General features: G+C 34.5%; 1 protein-coding gene and 1 long non-coding RNA gene across 2 annotated transcripts; both read right to left on the bottom strand.

The window, feature by feature from the left end:
- Positions 1-1,072: 1,072 nt before the first annotated feature.
- On the bottom strand, positions 1,073-4,709 carry LOC147838956 (uncharacterized). Its single transcript, XR_015520646.1, has 2 exons — positions 2,881-4,709; positions 1,073-2,670 (listed from the first exon to the last, which is right to left on the bottom strand). It is a non-coding gene; the product is annotated as an uncharacterized LOC147838956 (long non-coding RNA).
- Positions 4,710-8,349: 3,640 nt separating this feature from the next.
- Positions 8,350-21,148, bottom strand: mrm3b (mitochondrial rRNA methyltransferase 3b). The gene is given in 4 exon segments (NM_001163932.2): positions 8,350-9,037; positions 16,160-16,327; positions 16,408-16,646; positions 20,756-21,148. Coding segments are annotated over 4 exon segments (1,350 nt in total). The 5' UTR covers positions 21,139-21,148; the 3' UTR covers positions 8,350-8,477.
- Between the last annotated feature and the right edge of the window lie 1,030 nt (positions 21,149-22,178).

Genomic DNA, 22,178 nt, shown 5'->3' with positions numbered 1-22,178 from the left:
TTTCTCTCCATGGCCACATATGAATAGTCTGTCACAATGTTTCTGCTCCTCACATTTTCTGTTACCTTGAAATTCAATTTTCAGTGGTTGAATGGCTGTCAGATGGCGTGGGCTGATGTGCTAGTTAATATAGGTTAGTCAAAATATATCCTTAGGCAACCATAACATGCCTTAAATTATTATCATCACTGAACAATATTACAATTAACTTAATGTTTATTCAAGAAAAAGTTACTGAAATTGCAATTCTAACAGCTGCCTCAAAAACTGTTTGTATCTAATAAGATTCTCTGAAATCATATTTACTTATATTAGTTAAGAACTACTTTATCACTCCTTCAGGACCGTGTGATTCTGACTGGTAAATCATATGTAATCTCAGGAATTCATAAAACTTTTCAAACGTGAGCTTAGACAATCCTGCGACAAAACCCTGGGTTATCAAATTTTAGGTTTGATTTTATAAAGTAGAATGTGATTAGCATATCGCATAGACAGGAGATGGACAATGACACTGAAACACTGGCAGATTTAGTGTTGGGGGTTTCATGGCTAAATTTGATGAGCCTGGTGGCAATCTTCAACGATTGCACATTCCACCAGTAATTCTGCGGTCACACCAGAATTTGAGCCCTCGAAATTCTGTTGCATGGCACTGCAAAAAGGGGTGGGATTAAACTAGATGATTGGACATTAAAAAAGTGATTTCTGTCTAAAGAGGTCATGCTTCGATTTTCGATTGGTCTCGCACTGTCATGTGATGCCATTTCACAGGTTAGAGTTCAATAACATAAACGTTTTGCTTGAGTTTGTGTTCTGGTCTGCCGCATTCGCATGCGTATAAATGGAAGTCTATGAGGCGAAAAGTGCAGTGTGACCATGGCTTTAGAGTAGAATGTGAAGGTTTAAGTAGCAAAGTAACGGAACAGTTTTGCTTAAAATATTGCAATGCACACATTATGAGTGACATATCAGAGTACAGTAGTGAACAAACTGTTGGTGCCAGTGCCGGCCTGTAGGGTTAAGGGGCCCTAGTCGAGATAAAAAAAATTTAAAAATTACACCCACTAAGGCAAGGCAAGGCAAGTTTATTTATATAGCACATTTCATACACAGTGGCAATTCAAAGTCCTTTACATAAACAAGAATAAAAGAAACAAGTAAAATAAAAATAAAAACAAATAATAAAAATGTGTAAAATCAAAACAAAACATAAAAAAACAGGTAAAATGTGATATAAAAGAATGAAGAAGAAGAGAAAAACATGATAGTGCGATCTGTCGGACGCAGTACAGTGCTCATTCAGTAAAGGCACAGCTAAATAGATGTGTTTTCAGTCTTGATTTGAATGTGCCTAATGTTGGAGCACATCTGATCATTTCTGGAAGCTGATTCCAGCAGCGGGGAGCGTAGTGGCTAAAAGCTGATTCACCCTGCTTTGACTGAACTCTTGGAACTTCTAGTTTATATGATCCTAATGATCTGAGTGATCTGTTAGGTTTGTATTCAGTGAGCATATCTGTCATGTATTTAGGTCCTAGGCCATTTAGTGATTTATAGACCAGTAATAATACTTTAAAGTCTATTCTGAATGTAACTGGCAGCCAGTGTAAAGACCTGAGGACAGGTGTGATGTGCTCTGATTTTCTGGTTCTGGTTAGAATTCTGGCTGCAGCGTTCTGGATGAGCTGCAAGTGTCTGACTGTCTTTTTAGGAAGACCAGTGAGGAGTCCATTACAGTAATCCACCCTGCTGCTGATAAAAGCATCAACAAGTTTTTCTAAATCTTCACTAGAAACAAAGCATCTGATTTTTGCTATGTTTTTAAGATGATAGTATGCTGATTTTACTGACTGCTTTAACATGACTGTTGAAACTCAGATCTGACTCCAGAGTCACACCAAGATTCTTGACCTTATTTTTTGTCGTTTGACCTTTAGAGCCAAGGTACGCATTCACCTTGAGAACCTCATCTTTGTTTCCAAACACAATCATTTCAGTTTTCTCTTTGTTTAAAGAAAGTTTTGGCACATCCAATTGCTCATTTCATCAATGCATTGGCAGAGGGTGTCAATGGGGCTGTAGTCATTAGGCAGTAAGGCTAGGTAGATCTGAGTGTCATCAGCATAGCTGTGGTAGGAGATTTGGTTCTTTCTCATTATTTGGCTTAGAGGGAGCATGTAAAGGTTGAACAGGAGAGGTGCCAGAATCTAATCACTAATGTAAAAACAGTAAGAAAGCACAAAACAAATACAAAAAAATAAAAAAAAATTAATTTAGGTGTGTACATTTTTGTTAACTGTAGCATATTTAACCTATAATATGTAAAAATATTTACTCATATTTAAACAAATAAGTTTGCAAGTATTGTAATGTACTACTAAATAATTTATTATGCATACCAGAACATTAATTTGACATTGCTTTTTTCTCTGCTTTTCATTTTCTTTTTTTCTTTTTTTCAGCTCCCGAGAGATGCCATAAGCCATTTCATTTCAAAATAACATTCAATTAATATTGATTACAAATAGCAACGACACTTGTGATGTTATATTACTTAAGACATTTTTTCGGGTTTATATTGAATGTGAGCAATTTAGAGAAATAAGTAGAATCTGTGTAGGAATATGTTACATCATTCTACACTCTCAGAAATAAAGCGCGCTGTCACTGGGGTGGTACCTTTTCAAAAGGTACAAATTTGTACCTTAAAAGTCCATATTAATACCTCAAGGGTACATATTACTACCTAAAAAGTACAAAAGTTTTCCTATTAAAATGTGTAGGTACTAATTTATACGTTTAAGGTACCAATATGGACCATTTAAATACAAATGTGTACCTTTTGAAAAGGTACCACCCCAGTGACAGCTTGCAAACCTGAAAGTGCAGTTTACCCAATAGCTGATTGCATGTGGTGATATGCAAAACTGAGTGTGATGCTGCTGGGTATATTTCAAATACTTTTTACTTTTATTCATACTGTTGTTGTGTATTTATTATTGTTTTCAGCTTTGTCATGTATGAATTATACAGAACAATTCTTTTAATGAAATGTTTTTTTTTTCTTACCGTCGTTGTGAAATGTATAACGTTTAATGGGGTTTGTGCATTGTGCGATATGCATTTGTTCATGATTTAAACATATGGGCTCGTCCTCACGCTTATGTTTACAATAAATATTCAAGAGCAGCTTTCGTAAATCCTCCAAGAAACATGGGGTCTTAAACAACTGCCTATATTGTCTGTAAGACAGGCCAGCCCTGGTTGATGCGTGTCTCTCTGGTGCATCTTTGACCAAGACAGAAAGTCTTTGTAATGTATCTAAAGCCACAATATGTAACCAATATTAATTTTAAAACCTAATATCCAAAAAAATGTAAAACCACAGCTTCCAATCTCACTGCAGAATTAAATGAGCACCTCAACTCTCCTGTTTCCACCAAAACTGGAGCTCTACAAGGCCAAATACACCGGCTGCTATAGCCAAACCTTTGGTCACTCCTGCCAATGCCAAACATCTGTTTCAATGGTGCCCACAGCGAAAATCTTGGGCTGTGGACAATGTTAGATGTGTATTGTTTTCTGATGAGTCCACCTTTACTGTCTTTCTTACAGCCGAGAGAGTTAAAGTGTGGAGAAGCCCCAAAGAAATGTACCACCCAGAGTGTTGCATGCCCAAGTGAAGCATAGGGATTGATCAGTGATGGTTAGAGCAGCAATATCATGCCATTGCCTTGGCCCAATGCTTGTGCTAGATGAGAACATCACTGCCAAGGACTACTGAACCATTCTGGAGAACCACGTGCACCTAATGGTTCAAACATTAAATCCTTGAGGCGGTGCTGTGTATTAGAATGATAATGCACCAATACACACAGCAAGACTGGTGGTGAAGTGCTTTGATAAACATGAAAGTGTAGTTGAACATCTCCCATGGCCTGCACAGTCACCAGATTCAAATATTATCGAGTCACTTTGGGGTGTTTTAGAGTGTTTTAGAGTGAGAGGAAATTTTTCCTCCACCAGCATCACATAGTGACCCGGCCACTATTCTGCAAGTATGACTCAAAATCCCTCTAGCCACTGTGCATGTATGTTGTGTATGTGTACTGTCTGTCATTCTCAAGACAAATTGATGCTGTTTTGGTCCCAAAAGGAGGCCCTACACCATACTTATGAATTATTGTGGTCTAAAACCAGGCAGTTTCATTGTTCAACCCCTGTACGTTGGTCCTGGAACATCATTCCTGTTCAAAAATATAATCCTTACCTGAACCCTAATCCTAACTGTAAATTATTTCCAAAATCAGAGGTGATAACAATCAGTGGCGCCCCCAGACCATTTTTTTAGGGGTGGCCAGCACCAAATCTTGGGGTGGCACACACACAAATGTAATCTTAAAGTGTAATGTTATATTTTTGTTTCTGATAAGTAAAATAATGTGGGTTTTAGTTCATTTAATTAATTACTCTTGAAATATTGCAATTTTTTCCCCAAAAAATCTATAAATTATAATTCAATAAAATAAAAAAATCTATATTTAGTTTAAAAACACTTTTCATATATATAAATACATTTTTTTTGTTACTCTTCACATAATTTTATTGTATAGCACAGGGTACATGCCATGTCTAAAATTAAGGAAGGTTAATGAATTAATTAATAAAACAAATTAACAAAATGCATTAATACTATATAAACACACTTACTATTTGTACTATAATATCAATTATCCATATTCCTTTTTTAATCAAAATATTATTAATACAGCTTTTTCTATTAATGTACCTTAAGGTAAATATTAAATTGCCATTGATGTCTATTGAAGGTGTGTGTGTGCTGTCAACGATGATCGGGGAGGGGCAGCGAATGAGTTACGTCAGTGGCACCAGTCAATTAACAAAAATTTAGTGGCTGCTATTTATTTATATATTTATATTGTGGATTTACGCAAGTACATTTAAATTAATAACATAAACAGCAAAATCATATTGGGGTGGCCACAAGGGTGGACAGAGTTTACACTGGGGTAGTCGTGGCCAAATCCTGATAACAATGTAGAAGCGCAAAACAAAGGTGTAGTTTGATGACAGCATGACTAAGTGTGGAATCGTGGGAGTTGTCATCTTCATTACACCCATTGAACTTCTGCAAAAATCAATTTTTAAAAGAATTATTCTGTAAAGCTGTGGTTGCCAGAATTTTACCATAAAAATACAGTAGAAACCGTGATGAAATTAATGGTAAACTACTGCATTTCACTAATTTATCCAATGTTTCCAGTTTGAATAATGTACACATTGCACTAAGACAAAAACACAACAAAAGGCGGATGGTGACAAGACAACAGATTTGCAAGCAGAGAAACACACACACAACTACTAAACACTAAAGTAATGCAATAAACAATTTTGATTATGAACTCATTTTTCTGGTCATCATATTTAGACTGGACATTACAGGCTGCGCAGCTGCACTTAAATGACATGATCAATTCTTCCATTGATCGCTGTGCCTAGTTTTTCCATTGTTGATTGAGGCCATTGACATGCAATGTGTTCCTATTCTCTCTGTCCCTGCATCCCTAATGGAAAATGATTGTGGAAACGCGAGTGTGCTGGACGTACACATGTATGGATGCATCAGCCACAGTTGCAGCTTTGATGACATATAATTAGCTCGTAATGAATTCCTCTTTCCCTCCTAATTAACAGCTGGGTCCTCATTTCTCTTCAATCAAATTCACACTCGCCTGATGACAAATACCACATGATGTTCCACAAGTAAAGGACTCAAATGTAACATGAAACATCAAATCAAAGTTTGAATATGGAAATGACAGAACATATATAAATATTGGCGGAATGCAATCTTTAAAGTGCAATACGCCAGCGCCCTCTGGTGGTTCATCCTGCACCGATTGTTTATTCACCATTTATACCTCAAGTGGTTACAAACCGTTCTTTCAGTAGCTTTCAAAGATATTTAGAATAATTTTGGGTGAGCTAATGATTGGTGATCCACTGACTTCCAAAGTAGGGGCATACGAATATGGTTTCTTGAAAAAATCGTCAACATATCTTCTTTTTTGTTCAACCGAAGACACAAGAAGGGTGTGGAAAAATTGGCCCTTTAGATTATTTCTCATATTTAAGACAGTCTTTTATAATTAACAGGCTGAAGTTTAACAGTTGTGAAATGTCTTGTAATGTTATGCTTCATATATTCTCATACTAGAGAAGTAGCTGTAAGAAACAATTCCATAAGATACACAGAGATTAGCAGGGAGCTAAATAATGCAGCAGCTTGCATCTGCTGTTTGGAGACCAACAGATAGGACTCGGCTTATTAAAATGCAGCATGTCTGCATAAATATTACATGAAAACACACAGAGAGAGGGTGAGCTTAAGTCAAACTTTTCACTAAGAGAATACAGAATGTGAAATAAAAAAAAACTTTCAGAGATTGAAAATGCCTGTAGCAGAAAGAGAACTTTTTAGCAAATAGGACATGAACAATGTAAAAAAAAATAATTCATATTAATAATGCCAACTCATTAAGTCAAGAATTACTGTTTATATAATCCAACAGTTTAATTAGAACTGTACATGCTGTATACATAATAATGTAATTTTATTGTTTACATATTTGTTTTACATTTTGTTTTTGTTCAATGGTCAAATTAAATCCTGCTTTGAATGAATGAACAATCGAAAAGCTCTCACACACACATGCACCCAACGAACAGGTTAAATATCTTGCCAAGGAGTAATGCCGGCACTATATTTTATATTATTACAATTGTCCACATACTATTTTACATTTGATTAAATATCTAATATTGTTAAAACATTGCTATAAATAAAATATTGCTATTTAGTCTTAGTATTTTTTAGATCTTTTGATTTATTCAATTCTATTTTCCCATTGTGTTTCCCATTGTGTTTTTTTTCACACAAATATTTTAAATATCACAGAGAAAAACATACGAAAGAATCCTGCTCAGTTAAACATCGTGCTGAGGAATATTTCATAATAATTATATATATATATATATATATATATATATATATATATATATATATATATATATATATATATATATATATATATATATATACAGTTGAAGTCAGAATTATTAGCCCCCTTTTGATTTCTTTTTTAAATATTTCCCAAATTATGTTTAACAGAGCAAGGAAATTTTCACAGTATGTCTGATAATATTTTTTCTTCTGGAAAAAAGTCTTATTTGTTTTATTTCAGCAAGAATAAAAGCAGTTTTTATTGTTTTAAAACCATTTTTGGGACAAAATTATTAGCCTTTTTAAGCTTTTTTTTTCGGTCGTCTACAGAACAAACCATCGTTATACAATAACTTGCCTTATTACCCTAACCTGCCTAGTTAACCTAGCTAAGCCTTTAAATGTCAATTTAAGCTGTATAGAAGTGTCTTGAAAAACATCAAGTCAAATATTATTTACTGTCATCATGGCAAAGATAAAATAAATCAGTTACTAGAAATGAGTTATTAAAACTATTATGCTTAGAAATGTGCTGAAACAATCTTCCCTTCATTAAACAGAAATTGGGGAAAAAATAAACAGGGGTGCTAACAATTCAGGGGTGCTAATAATTCAGGGGGGCTAATAATTCTGACTTAAACTGTATATATATATATATATATATATATATATATATATATATATATATATATATATATATATATATATATATATATATATATTTACAAACTAGAACACTATAATAAAGTAATAAAACAATTTAACAATATAACAACGTTTATTTATAAGCAATTATTTATAAAATAATTTAAAAACTAGAACAATGTATAACTAGAAATGGCACATTTTAATAGTATGTAGTTTATCCAATTTAAAAATAATACAATTATTTGTATTAATACTATATTAATACTTTTTCATTCATTAATTTTCTTTTTGGCAAGTCCCTTTATTAATCTAGGGTCGCCACAGCGGAATGAACCGCCAACCCATCCAGCATATGTTTTTTGCAGCGGATGCCCTTCCAGCTGCAACCTATCACTGTGAAACATTCACACACATAGATACGGAGAATTTAGCTTACCCAATTCACCTATAGCGCATGTCTTTGAACTCCCATGCGAACATGGGGAGAACATGCAAACTCCACACTGAAATGCCAACTGAACCAGCCGGGGCTCGAACCAGCGACCTTCTTGCTGTAAGGTGATTGTGCTTCTCACTGCACCACCGTGCTTAATAGTTTTTATATTCCTATTTAATTACTAATAAATCAGAAATGTTTTTTCCATTTGATATTTGTTTAAAAACTAAAAGAATTCTTAACCAAAAACATCTTTATTTTGCATATAAACATTTAAACATAACATCATACTAAATAGATGCAAACATATTATATAATGATCATGTAAGAGGATTTGATATCACTGACATGTTTTTTTTACTGTGGTTAAACTCTGATCTTCTCCAGAGACAGCAGCTGCTTCCTTCCCTCAAAGAGCAGAACACCAGCAGCAATGGCAGAGTTCAGACTGTCCACACCGTCAACCATCGGGATCAACAGTCTCCGCCCGCTAGTCCTCTCAGCCAATTGCAAAGCCTCCCGACTCAGGCCGTGCGTTTCTCCACCAATGATGAGGCTCGTGTGCCCAGCAACCCAGTCTGTGTAATAAAGCTGCGTCTCCAGGGATTTACTATTTTTATCACAATAATCTTCCAAACTACACAAATCATTGGCATCATCATCATCATCATCATCATCATGTGCTTTGCTTTGGTACTGGTGGCCTTTCACCCAGCCGTAATCTGATGGCCTTCTGTGTTTTTGAGGTGTCGTGTTATCGTTATGTTTGGCCATGGTTGTGCTGTGGTTGTCGGCTACATGAACGGTTGATGTTTTGGGCAGGTGATTCGAAATGTCCGTCCATGTCAGGTTTGGGATTATAGGGAGACGGAAATGAGCCCCCATGGCTGCCCGGAGGACTTTAAGCTCCCAAATATCTACACATCCTGCGAGAAGCACATAAAACAGCCCATAAAATGCATGTATATATGCATTTCATGCAGTCAGGGTTCATACACGTTTTACTACTAAAATTCAATGACTTTTCCAGGACTTTCAAGTAAATGACCCAATGTTTCATGTAATGTTTGCGTGTACGTAATAAATTATTTTTAAAAAACACTGCACGTTTAAAGTTATTAAAGCAGATTATAAAACATGCAACAATCTATTTAGTTTAAACAAATGTTATATAAAATGTCTATATGAAATGTATTTAGATAATGCTCACACAGCACTAATAATGTGAGAGCATGTGTTTGGCCATAAACAGAAAAGAAGTAAAGACAACCCATGCATATAGTTTAAGCATACAGATATTTCGTCACCTTAGAATTATAAAGTTCTATTTGACATTTTTGTCAAAATTGAGTTATTCACATATTTTTATTAAATGACAACTTATTTACATTGAGGGATGTTTTTTTATATACAAGTTGTTTACATCTTTCGTAAATACTGTTCACCGGGAAATGCAAAAAACTCTCAAAATCATTCAGAACACAGATAGAACCTTATAATTCCAAGGTGCAGACCCGGATTGGCTAATCGGGAGGACCGGGAGAATTCCCGGTGGGCTGGTCCGTTTTTTTGGCCGTGAGGGCCGGTGTCCCTTGCAGCTTGCACTCTCAGTAGTCGCACTTTTTTTCATTTTTTTTTTTTATTTGACCATAGTCTCACTCTTTTTATTTATTTTTTTTGCCGCAGCTCCGCGCTTTTTATTTATTTTCTCGCAGCCCCGTGAGCAAAATACAGCCTGCAGGTTAATGATGACGTAACTATTATTCAACCCCAAACAGCGGCACCTTAGTGAATATAAGAATTCGAATAATTAATATTAATGAATATTACACCTGCTCAATGAAAATCAGATGATTCACTACATTAATAAATCTGACATAAATTGATCAGAAATCTAGAAAGGGGAGAAAAAGATTAAGTCGTCAATAGACATATTTCGAACAATAGCACCATTACGGTTCAGTGGTCAGCACGTTGCATTACCACACTGAAGGGCCCGAGTTTGATCCTTACCTATCTAATTGAATTTATATATATATATATATATATATATATATATATATATATATTTTTTTTTTTTTTTTTATTGTTAAGACATATAATACTGTTTGGGTTGTTAAACATTTCAACTCATAAAGCTGAATTCGAAATGACATTATTTTAATATAGTCAGTTGTGAACTGAGGTGGGCCGGTCTAGGGCTTGAAACTCCAAGGCTGAAAAGGAGTCCCACTCCGGCCCTGCCAAGGTGATGATTTGTTCAACTAGTTTTCATGACATTTTCAAAACTTTGTGGGTTTTTCAGATTTTCCAAAACTTTTCCAGGCCTGGGGTCCGTTCTTCGTACGTGGATTACTCAGTTAGCTGGATTTGGATATTGACGATTTGACACGATCCAGGATCGTTTTGTTCTTCAAAGCTGATCCGAGAGTTGTTGTCATAGCAACAGTTCTGCTAGCTCAAACCTGACCGGGAGCAGGTTCAATTCATATAAACAGGATTAGATCGGCTCAGTGCATGCAAAGATAATAGAGAAAGTATGTTCTGAGTTCTGATCTTTTCTTACAGTAGTAGTTATATACACTTGGGAAAATAGTAAATATATTTCAACTATATATATATATATAAAATTATAGTTATTAATAAAATAAATAAAGTTATATATATTAATAAAACTTATGCAATCTGCACCCCCGAAATAAAAGTACAAAGACTGCCACCTGGTGATGCAAAGAGAAAATTTATTGATATGAACTTTTTAGATCGCTTTAGTACAAATTGTGTATGATAATAGAAATGCAGAATATGTGACTTTTAAAACAATAAATAATACATTAATGCAGTCGTAAACATGTTTTGGCTGTTAATATGCCAGTGATTTGATGCTTCACAAAAGTTGCAGACACCTTTACCAAAATCAAAATGCTTTTGTAAACATCCAGTTATTCCATAAAGTGATTAATAAACCGGCTACTATAATAAAGAAAATATTTTCTAAATGTAGAACTAAATACATTGATATGCATTGAAATACATGATGAATAATCTTGACACAAGTGTAAAGCCTGCAGTTCACAACAAATGTGGAAAGTTATTGCGTGTCATATTTAACAAGCCATTTACTGCTAATTTGATGTAATTTTGCTCACATGGATAATTGAATATTAATCAGATGATGTTATTACGCTGCTGTGCCGTCAGCCAATCGTTGCATTGCTGATCATGATTTCGAGGATCGACAGATCTGTCCTTCACAACACACGCAGCGATCTCAGATCAGTTCATCTAGACATTCTAATCTGATTCGCGAACTTGTTTGAAGAACCAAATTAGAGAGAGGTCAGTTATCAAGATTAAAAGATCCAGCATCTGCCAAATCATCTTAGATCATTTAAGCGAGGTACGAAGAACGGACCCCTGGAAAATGCCATTTCAAAATTCCATGACGTTTTCTAGGTTTTTCATAAACCCTGTACAGCAGTGTTTCCTAACTGGTGGGTCGCGACCCACGGGAACATTTTCAATGGGTCACGGAGTGTGTGATCAAAAAAAAAAAAAAACAACAAAAGTTAAATTTTTAACTCATTTTGCTTATATCGGACTTTTATTTTGAAATGCGCGTGCGACAACCGTACCGTTTGACATGTGAAATTTCATTTAATTATAGCAACAAATATGTCGAAGCGCAAGTACGACCCAAATCTGTAAAGAATGGATTTACATATATTGACGACAAAAAAGGCTTAAAGCCTAAGTGTGTCATATGTAGTGAGGTGCTCTCACAGAGAGTAGGAAACCTTCTAAATTGAAACAACATTTAGAAACCAAACATCCCAGTTGCAAGGACAAACATCTGGACTATTTTTAAAGATGATTCCAATAGCTGAGGGCATCACAAAAGTGCCGAACATCTTCATGTTCAAAACAAGTACAGGCACTCCACGCATCGCTCACCGTTTAGCAAAGGCCAAAAAGCCCACATGATAGCAGATGAGCAAATAACCGGCGATTATTATAAAAATGATTATAATGATTTTAATCATTTTACCTTAATTTGCTGGTTTGTTCTGTTCAACAGGATCACGTGTTAATGTTTTAATAACAGTTTAGTTTAGTTAATGGTAACTGAACTTTTCCTTACCCTAACCACTGTTAACAGTATTTAACGTTTTTACTCTGTAATATTACTATAATTTGATACATTTTGATTTATCGGTCACTACTTGTATGTTAACAAATAAATACAAATGAATTATAATTCCTAAAATTATATTATAGTTACAAAAAATTCGGGTCGCGGCTTGATGACTATGTAAAAATGTGGGTCCCATGGCCAAACCAGTTGAGAACCCCTGCTGTACAGTATGTGTGTAAAGACGTATTGTATGTGATTATGTGTGACTACTTGACATTTTTAAAGTCTCTGCATTTACATTTGTTGTATAAAACAGTATTTTAATGACTAATTTAGCTGTTAGTTTAAACAAATAATACTTTAACCAATCATTTTTAATCGTCAATCATTTCCATCACTAGCTTGCTCATCAAACATTTATGATTATATTTCTTAAAGAAATATCTCCATCTTTATTGGAAGAAGTCTCCTAGATGATGATTGACTTGAACCAGTTTTGATCCATTCAAAAGACTTCTGGCAGTGTAACAATCTCAGCTTAGCATGATGAATTGAATCGGATAATATACATCAGGGGTGTCCAAACTACGGCCAGTTTTGTGGCGGCCCGCGAGGCTTTTATAAATATCAATAGAATCTGGCCCGCTATACAAAAATGAACGTAATTTAATAAATAACCACCGGGTGTCGCTATTATATGCAAATAATTAAGCAGCAGTTCTTGTTATGATCTATCTATCTATCTATCTATCTATCTATCTATCTATCTATCTATCTATCTATCTATCTATCTATCTATCTATCTATCTATCTATCTATCTATCTATCTATCTATCTATCTATCTATCTATCTATCTATCTATCTATCTATCTATCTATCTATCTATCTATCCATCTATATACACAGTTGAAGTCTGAATTATTTGCCCCTCTTTGATTTATTTCTTCTTTTTTAAATATTTCCCATATGATGTTTAACAGATCAAGGACATTTTCACAGTATGTCTGATAATATTTTTTCTTCTGGAGAAAGACTTATTTGTTTTATTTCAACTAGAATAAAAGCAGTTTTTAATTTTTTATGAACCATTTTAAGGTCAAAATTATTAGCCCCTTAAGTCTTCAGAACAAACCATTGTTGCCTAATTAACTTGCCTAATTACCTTAATTTGACTAGTTAACTTAACTAACCTAGTGAAGCATTTAAATGTCACTTTAAGCTGTATAGAAGTGTCTTGATAAATATCTAGTCAAATTTTATTTACTATCGTCATGGCAAAGATAAAATAAATTAGTAATTAGAAATGAGTTACTAAAATATGTTTAGAAATGTGTGTGTGTGTGTATATATATATATATATATATATATATATATATATATATATATATATATATATATATATATATATATATATATATATATATATATATATATATATATATATGCGTGTCTGTGTAATATATGTAAAATTTGGCCCGCGACAATGGTTTTTTTTTTTTTTTGCATCTGGCCCTCGGCCCAAAAAGTTTGGACACCCCTGATATACATAATGTAAGTACAGAAGACTCAAGCTTTAAACAGGGTTCCCACTCTTTCACAAACAGTAGATTTAATGACTTTCAAAGACCTTTTAAAACACCATTAACTATATCAATATATCACACCTTTGTAATTCATACCTCAACATATGTAGCCTCGTGAAAGTCCTGACTGTACTGTTTTAGTTACACTTAAAATTTACATCAAAATGTGAAAATTTTTCAAAGAATTTTAATAAAATTAGCTGCATGCAATACTGGTGATATTCATGTGGGGTTTCTGGAATATTGATAAAAATGTGCATTATTTGTCAGTGTTATTCATTCATTCATTTTCGGCTTAGTCCCTTTATTAATCTGGGGTCGCCACGTCGGAATACACCGCCAACTTATCCAGCATATGTTTTACACAGCGCATGCCCTTCCTGCCACAACCCACCACTGGGAAGTGACAGTGTTATTGTACAAGATTAAAATTTTAGATGTTTAATTTGTCTGTTTTGACAATAGAGTCCAATTATTGAAATAAAACCGTAAACAAATTTAATTTCAATTTCAAGCACATTCAAAGACCTGTGTTTGTTTTTCCAGTCCTTGAATCCATATGTCTGAAATTCAAGTACTTTTAAGTACTTTCAAAAAGCATGAAAATCCTGTTTAAAGCACCTATTTAACCCGTTTCACGATTTTAAATGACTCTTTCGTGTCTCCATAATGTGTCTGTGAAGTTTCAGCTCAAAACACCCATCAGATTATTTATTATACCTTTCTCAGGGTTTGAAATTAACCTCTTTGCTTGGTAGCACCGGTGCTCCTAACCTAAAAAATGTAGGTGCACCCACCAATTATAACCACCGTTATTACAAGTTTATACAAATTTATTGCATTTGAAATCAACACTAATCAAACTAACAAGCAAAAAAATATATATATATATATATATATGCATGCATGAGGAAAACGTCTCATCGAAATCCCGTTATCACAAGAAAACACATTTTATAACATAACTGAGTGACCAAAAGATATACATGCACTGCATGCACTGCTTGACATGAATGAATCTGTTATCGGTATAACTGTGCTGTTCTCACTGGTGCTTTTGACATATACTGTACCTTATTATATGCATACGTCATGTTAATAGCCATACCGGTCTTCATGAGTAGCAATATTAGTTTACTCAGTTTAAGCCTATTTGTGATGGAGTACAAGTGTTACATTTTACACACAGCTGCCATTGCACATTGCTCTCGTGCTAGATGTGGCAAACAGTTACCTGAAAATTCCATCCCACAGACTTTTCATAGCGGACTTGAAGCCAACGGAAGTCTTTTATCCACACTTTGAAAAGTGTAGATGGTGGATTAACATTCAGCACGTGATCACTACTAAGATGTTTCATTATTTGTAACTTTAGATGTCATGGTTTCTAAAACTAAATCTGTCAGTGTTATCTTCATTATCTTCAGCGCTTTACAGTTTTTCGCGGTAGTAGCTCTCTCTGTCATCACAAGCCAGAAGGCATTGACTGAGTGATTGACAGCTGAAATTTCAGTGCTAGAGCAGTGGACCAATAAGAAGAGCGCGAAGGCGGGACAAGCATTACGGACTTGGCCTTGTTTACTGCAGCAAGTTGGCTTGACAACTGTTTTAAACCGTTCCTGAGCACTGAATTTAGCGTTTCAAATGCATAGATCGCATAGATAAAATTAAGCGCATATGCGACCAAAACGGTCGATAAAAATGTGTTAAAATATGTTATAAGATGTTCAGTGGATCTTTTCATCTAGAACGAGACAAAAAGTAGAAAATTTGAACAGTGGACAAGATTTATTATTATTATTATTATGGGTCAAACTAAATTCCCATTCCCTAATAATATGCTTTCCTAAAGGGCAGCCCTACAGTGGATTTGATGATAACGATTTTTAATGAGTCTGAATAATTATTAATTACGAACAAATTCAATAATTCAAAACCATAACAAATCGAAAATACATTACAACATCATTACATTACAGCATCTCTAAAAATGAATCATTGTTGAGCGTTTTATCTTTTTTTTTTTTGCGTTTCCCTATTATAATTTAATTACTGACTTTAATAACATTGGTGTGTTTATATATTGTTATCTGCTACACTGTAAAAAGTCCTGGGTTAAATACAATCAATTTGTGTTGAGACAACATGAAAGAATTAAATTAAATTATAAGTTTAATTTAATTTAAGTGGATTGAACATAAAACAATTAAGTTGTCCCAAAAAACAACTGTTTGAGGAAACAAAGTCATTTAAGTCTAGTCTTTTAATAATAATAAAAATTCATTTGAATTAAATAATTAGGTAGAGCAGAAAGAAGCTAGTTGTTTACCTTTGGTCAGCAGAACACTATGACAGCCTGCAGCGGCGGCGGAGCGTAACACTGAGCCCAGGTTTCCAGGATCCCTAACAGTGTCACAGATCAGTGTCAGAGGCACAGCCCTGCCATACTTCTCTTCTGAGAATGTTAATCGAGACGCCTCAGGTCGTTTGAATATAGCTGCAATTATTAGAGACACTCAAATTAAGGTGCTGCAGTCCGGGACAATTAAATTAAATAATGCCATTTTATCTTCTTACCAATTATTTCCTGTGAGGTGTCAAGTTCAGACCAGACTTGAGCATCTTCCATCTTGACTTTCACCACATTGGTTTGTCTGAGTTTATCCAAGGGAAGCTCACGCAGCGCATCCACTGAACTGAAATAAAGCGTTTGAGCCTCAGCTCCAGCATCCAGAGCACTGCATACGAGATGCTTTCCTTCCAGAACAACCTGATGCTCACGTAGCTTCTTAGATCCAGCTATTCGGGCCAACTTCCTACAGATGAAATAGAAATAAAAGCAATACTTATGGATTTGAATATTTAAATAATATTTACATTTACATATTTACTTATTTAGCCATATCAACAGCATTGTTCGTAATCATGAAAACATTGGTAATAAATAGTCAATTCATCATTTACAAACATAACAGTTTCTTAATAAATAAGCATCATACTAATAACATCCAGATAACTACATATAAGGTATATATATAATACCTATATAAATATATATACAATTTTTCAATAGTCCTTAAAAGCATAAAAAAAGTTCTCTAATATAAGTTTAAAATATAAAATATGTTTTAGAGTAAAAATATTCTTACAAAAGTCATGAATTGGTTTAAATTAGGAGTAGAGAACTTATGCTTACCATATTGGATAATTATTCCATTAAGTGCTAGTACAGGGGTGTCAAACTCAATTCCTGAAGGGTCGAGGCCCTGCAGAGTTTAGTTTCAACCCTGCTCCAACACACTTACCTGTAGGTTTAAAACAAGCCTGAAGGACTCAATTAGTTTGATCAGGTGTGTTTAATTAGGGTTGGAACTAAACTGTGCAGAGCTGCGACCCTTTTGGAACTGAGTTTGACACCTGTGTGCTAATAGATCTTTATTAGCTACTAATAGCTGTACTATACTGTATATAATATAGTATTTATTTACAACACTTTGTTAAATGCTACATTATATCATCTATATTGAACTATGCACTGTTGTTGTATACTTTTGCTTTTACTACAGTGAACTGGTGTATTTTGTAGAATAATATACCTTATAGTGGTTAAATACTTAGTTCAGCAATAGGTAATTTGTTTAGGATATTTAGTTGTAATACCCAGCAACTATTGACCTTATTCTAGAATGGGGAAGTGCGCCTGTTATCGCGATTGTCTTAGAACTTCCGATTCAGTCGCCTATGGTAGAGATGACTAGGAATAATAAATGGCAGAAAATGGTCAAACTGCTTGCTCTACAAACAAATGTTTGTATGACTATACAGACCAAGTAGAATAATATAATAAAAAAATATCAAATTGCAACATCAAGCAGCGTAACGGGCAGTTTTTAACGTCAAAAAATGAATGTAAGTGAATGAGACCGGAAGTCTCGAGCCAAAAAGAGTCAAATGGCAGCGCCCGCTCGTCGGCGGAGAATAAGGTGAATAGAATAACCAAAACAGATGAATTCCAGTAGTTTAGTATAGGGCCAGTGGCGCCTGCAGCCACACGGCTGTATGCACTGTGCATACCATGAGAGGGCGCGATTTAATACTGCTTATTTACAAGATGATCCCAAGGTGTCCATATCCGGGACCAGGCCGTATTCTGAGCTGCTGCTGCACTGTTGGTCATAGGGGAGTGGGGCATGAGACTTATTCCAGTGACGCTCCAGGGACAGACGAGTCTCCGCTGAGGCCAGCTTACAGCCTACACTGCTGAGACTGCAGCTCTGCACAAGACTTTTGGCCAGCGAAGAAATTAAAATGGTCGTGCCGAACTGAGTCTGGTTCTCTCAAGGTTTTTTTTCTTCATTTTCCTATTGGTGAAGTTTTTTTTTCCCTCTCCGCTGTTGCCGCTGGCTTGCATGGTTCAGGATCTGAAAATCTACACATCGATGGATTTGCTCTTCAGTGCTTGGACTCTCAGTAATGATTTCAAACCACACTGAACTGAGCTATTCTGAACTGAACTTAAACACTAAAAACTGAACTACCATGATCCAGTTACTATGACCATTTATGTGAACCTGCTTTGACACAATCTAAATTGTAAAAGCGCTATACAAATAAAGCTGATTTGAATTTATTAATTTATTTATTTATTTATTACATAATTTAAATTGATAATAGTATCCACTATTATATATTGACAAAGCAAAAAAAGAATGACAACAAATAAAGGTGTGCGTTTGTGTGTTTTTAAGTGTGTATGTACTTGCATGGTGGGAGATGGGTAAAGAAATCTATTGGCTTTAGTTTTGCTGGGGTTTTTTTCACACCTAAAAATTACCATTCAGATAGCTATTGTTTAAAACAGCGTTCAAAATGGGTAAACACTCTTTAAAACAGAAAACTTAACTAAGAAATTTGACAAAAGGCCTAAAACTAATGAGACAAATACTGATCCCCCACATGGGGTGGAGACCGCAGTCTCATCATCAGCACCTGAGCTGGGGAAACTGTCTCTTTTATCAGACAGATTAGATCCAGCTGCTGCACGGCCTCCTCGCATGAAATGGCTACCATTCAAGGTGTTTTAAGCAATTTTATCATAAATATGCAGAAATCTCTATTCTCACAACCAGTTTTGGAGACCAGAGCTGTTTCATCCTTTAAGCGAGTTTGTTCCATTGAGATAATGTAGAAACATGTTCAGTGCTGTTGCAAATATAGCCCATTCGAACTTGTAAACGCCTGTCCTGCTTTTTCAAATGATTTGGTGCAACATGGAAAACCGTTTAATATAGGCTTCTCTAAAACTGAATATTTCACTTTAATTTTATTTAGGCTAGATTTATTTGACAATTCAGTTCGTGGTTCGGCATTGTTCAAGCACATTGCGGGTTTTGAAGCACTTCACCTCAAATGTTATTTGTTCTTCTATTTTATCTAGAAGATAACTGACCAAGAAAAATATTTACACAAAGACACAAACGAAATACGAAATTAGTTTTAAAAAGATACTTTATTCAAGAAAAATATACAAATTATATTTTTGTTTGAGCCCGTCCACTATTCAACTGTGTGGGTGGAAGATTTTCGGTCAGTGGAAAGTAAGGATTTATTAATGCTTCACTAAATGTATTACATTACAATCTTTTGTCATAGATTTGCAAATATTTTAATATGTCATAATTTTAAACAGAACGCCTTGAGCGTCTGATTTTTTTCCCCTTGGTGCTGATGTGCTTTTATTTAGATTTCAGTGAAATATTAAAATTAAAAAGGAAACAATCCGTGTTTCTCGACATGATTGGCGGAAGGGAGTAGGCGGTCCTGGCTTTGTGCGTACCTTGGAACAAATCCTGCAGGCGCCCCTGTATAGGGCTGCACAATACTGGAAAATCTGACATTGTTTTTGAGTTATATCTATTGCGATTAGGCATGGGACGATAACCGCGTTCAAGGTATACTGCAGTTTGGAAAAATGAGTGTTTTAAAACTGCCAAAATTTTATGTAATACCGTTCCTAAGGTATGTGTAAGAGTTACTTTTTATTTTTATTTTAAGACAGCAATATCTCCAGCAGAAAAGATCTCTAAAGATGCAGTTTCAAATTGTAATAAAATCTGTGTTTTTGAAACAAATAAAGAAAGCAGAAGTCAATGATTCATTTGAATTATTTAGCGTGACATGTTTACTGCTCCATGTTATTTTTAATGTTTACTAAATGAAAATATATTGTGTACAAAAGGCGAAAAGTTTTAGTTTTTAACCCAGACATTTAAAAGGAATATTATTTTAGAGCAGTAATCTCAATACCATGATATTTACATCCAAGGTAATCATACTGTCAGAATCTTATACCGGCACATGCCTAATTGCGATATGAATACAACTTCAGCAGATGGGTTTAATATCTCTATTTGGTAAGAATTCAGGTACAGAAATTGAATAATCATTTGTAATATAGCACTGCATAGCCTTCATTGCAGAAATAATTCACTCACTATATTTCGGCTTAGTTCCTGTTTTATCTAGGGTTACCACTGTGGAATGAACCAATAATAATTAATTCAATAAAATATTTATTAAAGTTACAGACGATACACTTTCTTGTCTGCCTGAATGCTTTAAACTCTCTTGATATGACCATACAACCACAGGCCTTAAAACACATGGAAATTATACATTTCACTAGTTGACATTGCAGATGAACACATTGCCATATCGATGATGTACTGTAGTAAATATAAAGACACTAACTTCCTACTGAATACATACTAATCTTACAAAACCTACTAGTGTTTATAGAATGAAAGATATACCGAACTAGTATATAAAATTAGGTCCAAGTAGCATGATGATACAAGTCCTCAAACAAATTATGTTAGTAACGTTAGTCAACAACTGTCAGTGAAGACGTGTTTATATTACTCACGCCAAACTCTTGTCACCAGGATGTAATTTCTCATACAGTAAACCATCAACTTCTCCAAAACGGGTCCTCGATGTTAAATTGATCACCTTCTGCCGGTTTATGTGTGAGAACTGAACGGGCTGTGAGTTGTTTGGGCTAACGGGGTTTTCAATGCTCGATTTGTCGGTGTTTCTGGTGATATCATTGTTGTGTTGTGATGAACGTTCACTTGTTTGACTGATGACTCCTTCCGATATTTCTGTCGGCTCATTTACTGATACTACTCCAGATACAGCTCTTCGTCTACGCACATATCTTTTGAAATTTACTTCATTACGTCCCAATGTCAAAGCTGATTGAAACAGTGCACACCGAGATCTCATGCTTGCGATGCGCGTCGCCATCTTGACAACTGAACCTCCCGGATGTTATGACGAAGGCACGTGTCAAAATTGTTTTCACGTCGGAATGCTGGACAGTTTTGTGTTTACATCATGAATGTAAATTCAATTCGATTTCTAAGCTCATATTTAAGTTACATGTTATAACTAACACATATTACACACCCTCAATTGTTAAAAACATTTATGAGTTTCTTTTGAAGAAAGCTGAAAGTCTTTAACCCCTGTAACCATTGACTTCCATTGTTATTTTTTCCTGTGCAAGTCTATGGTTACAGGTTTTTAGGAACAAGGGAAGAGTCAATAAACCATGACAGAATTTTTATTTTTGAGTGAACTGTCCTCTTAATAAGCTATAGATATTGTATTCTAAGCTCACTCTAATGTTGTACTCTAATAAATTGAGCAAAGATTGAAATGTGTTATTCATGTCACAAATACCATATGTTCATATTTATTACTTACAAAATGTTAGTAAAATGCAAAATGCAATCTCAGTAATTAAAATTACATGAAATGCCACAAGCAATGAATGTATCTCTTGGAATCAGTTTTATTGCATATCATATAGATTATAAACATTGTATAAATTAGTGTATTATTTGTACTATTTGGGTCATATTGATAGAAAAATATGTTAGTTGATGAAAATCTAACAAATAAATGTGTCTGACATTGCATCACTGAGATATGCAGTCTCAGCTTGCATCATCAAGGCTGCATGCAGATATTATTGGGAGATCACAAAATTACAAAACGAACAACCACTAATGATAAAAAATAAACAGAAATTACATTACAGATCCAAAACAAATTTGAAATATTTTTACCACCATTAAATCAACCACAGAAGAGATTAAAATTAAATTAATTATGAATAACTGTCATTGTGGGTATGAAGCTAGATAAAAGTGACATCTGATTAAGCACATCTTGAATTGTAATATTACAAATACAAAATTCTCCAACCCCACTCATTTTTTTAGAATCTATATCCATTACGTTACTAACCTGTTTCTTAGTGTTCCTCATGTCTTTGTGTT

The sequence above is a fragment of the Danio rerio genome, chromosome 21, assembly GCF_052040795.2.
Source record: "Danio rerio strain M-AB ecotype USA chromosome 21, GRCz13ab, whole genome shotgun sequence".
Taxonomy (NCBI): Eukaryota; Metazoa; Chordata; class Actinopteri; order Cypriniformes; family Danionidae; genus Danio; species Danio rerio.
The sequence above is the reverse complement of the archived record's forward strand: the minus strand, read 5'-3'. Positions and strand labels throughout refer to the sequence as shown.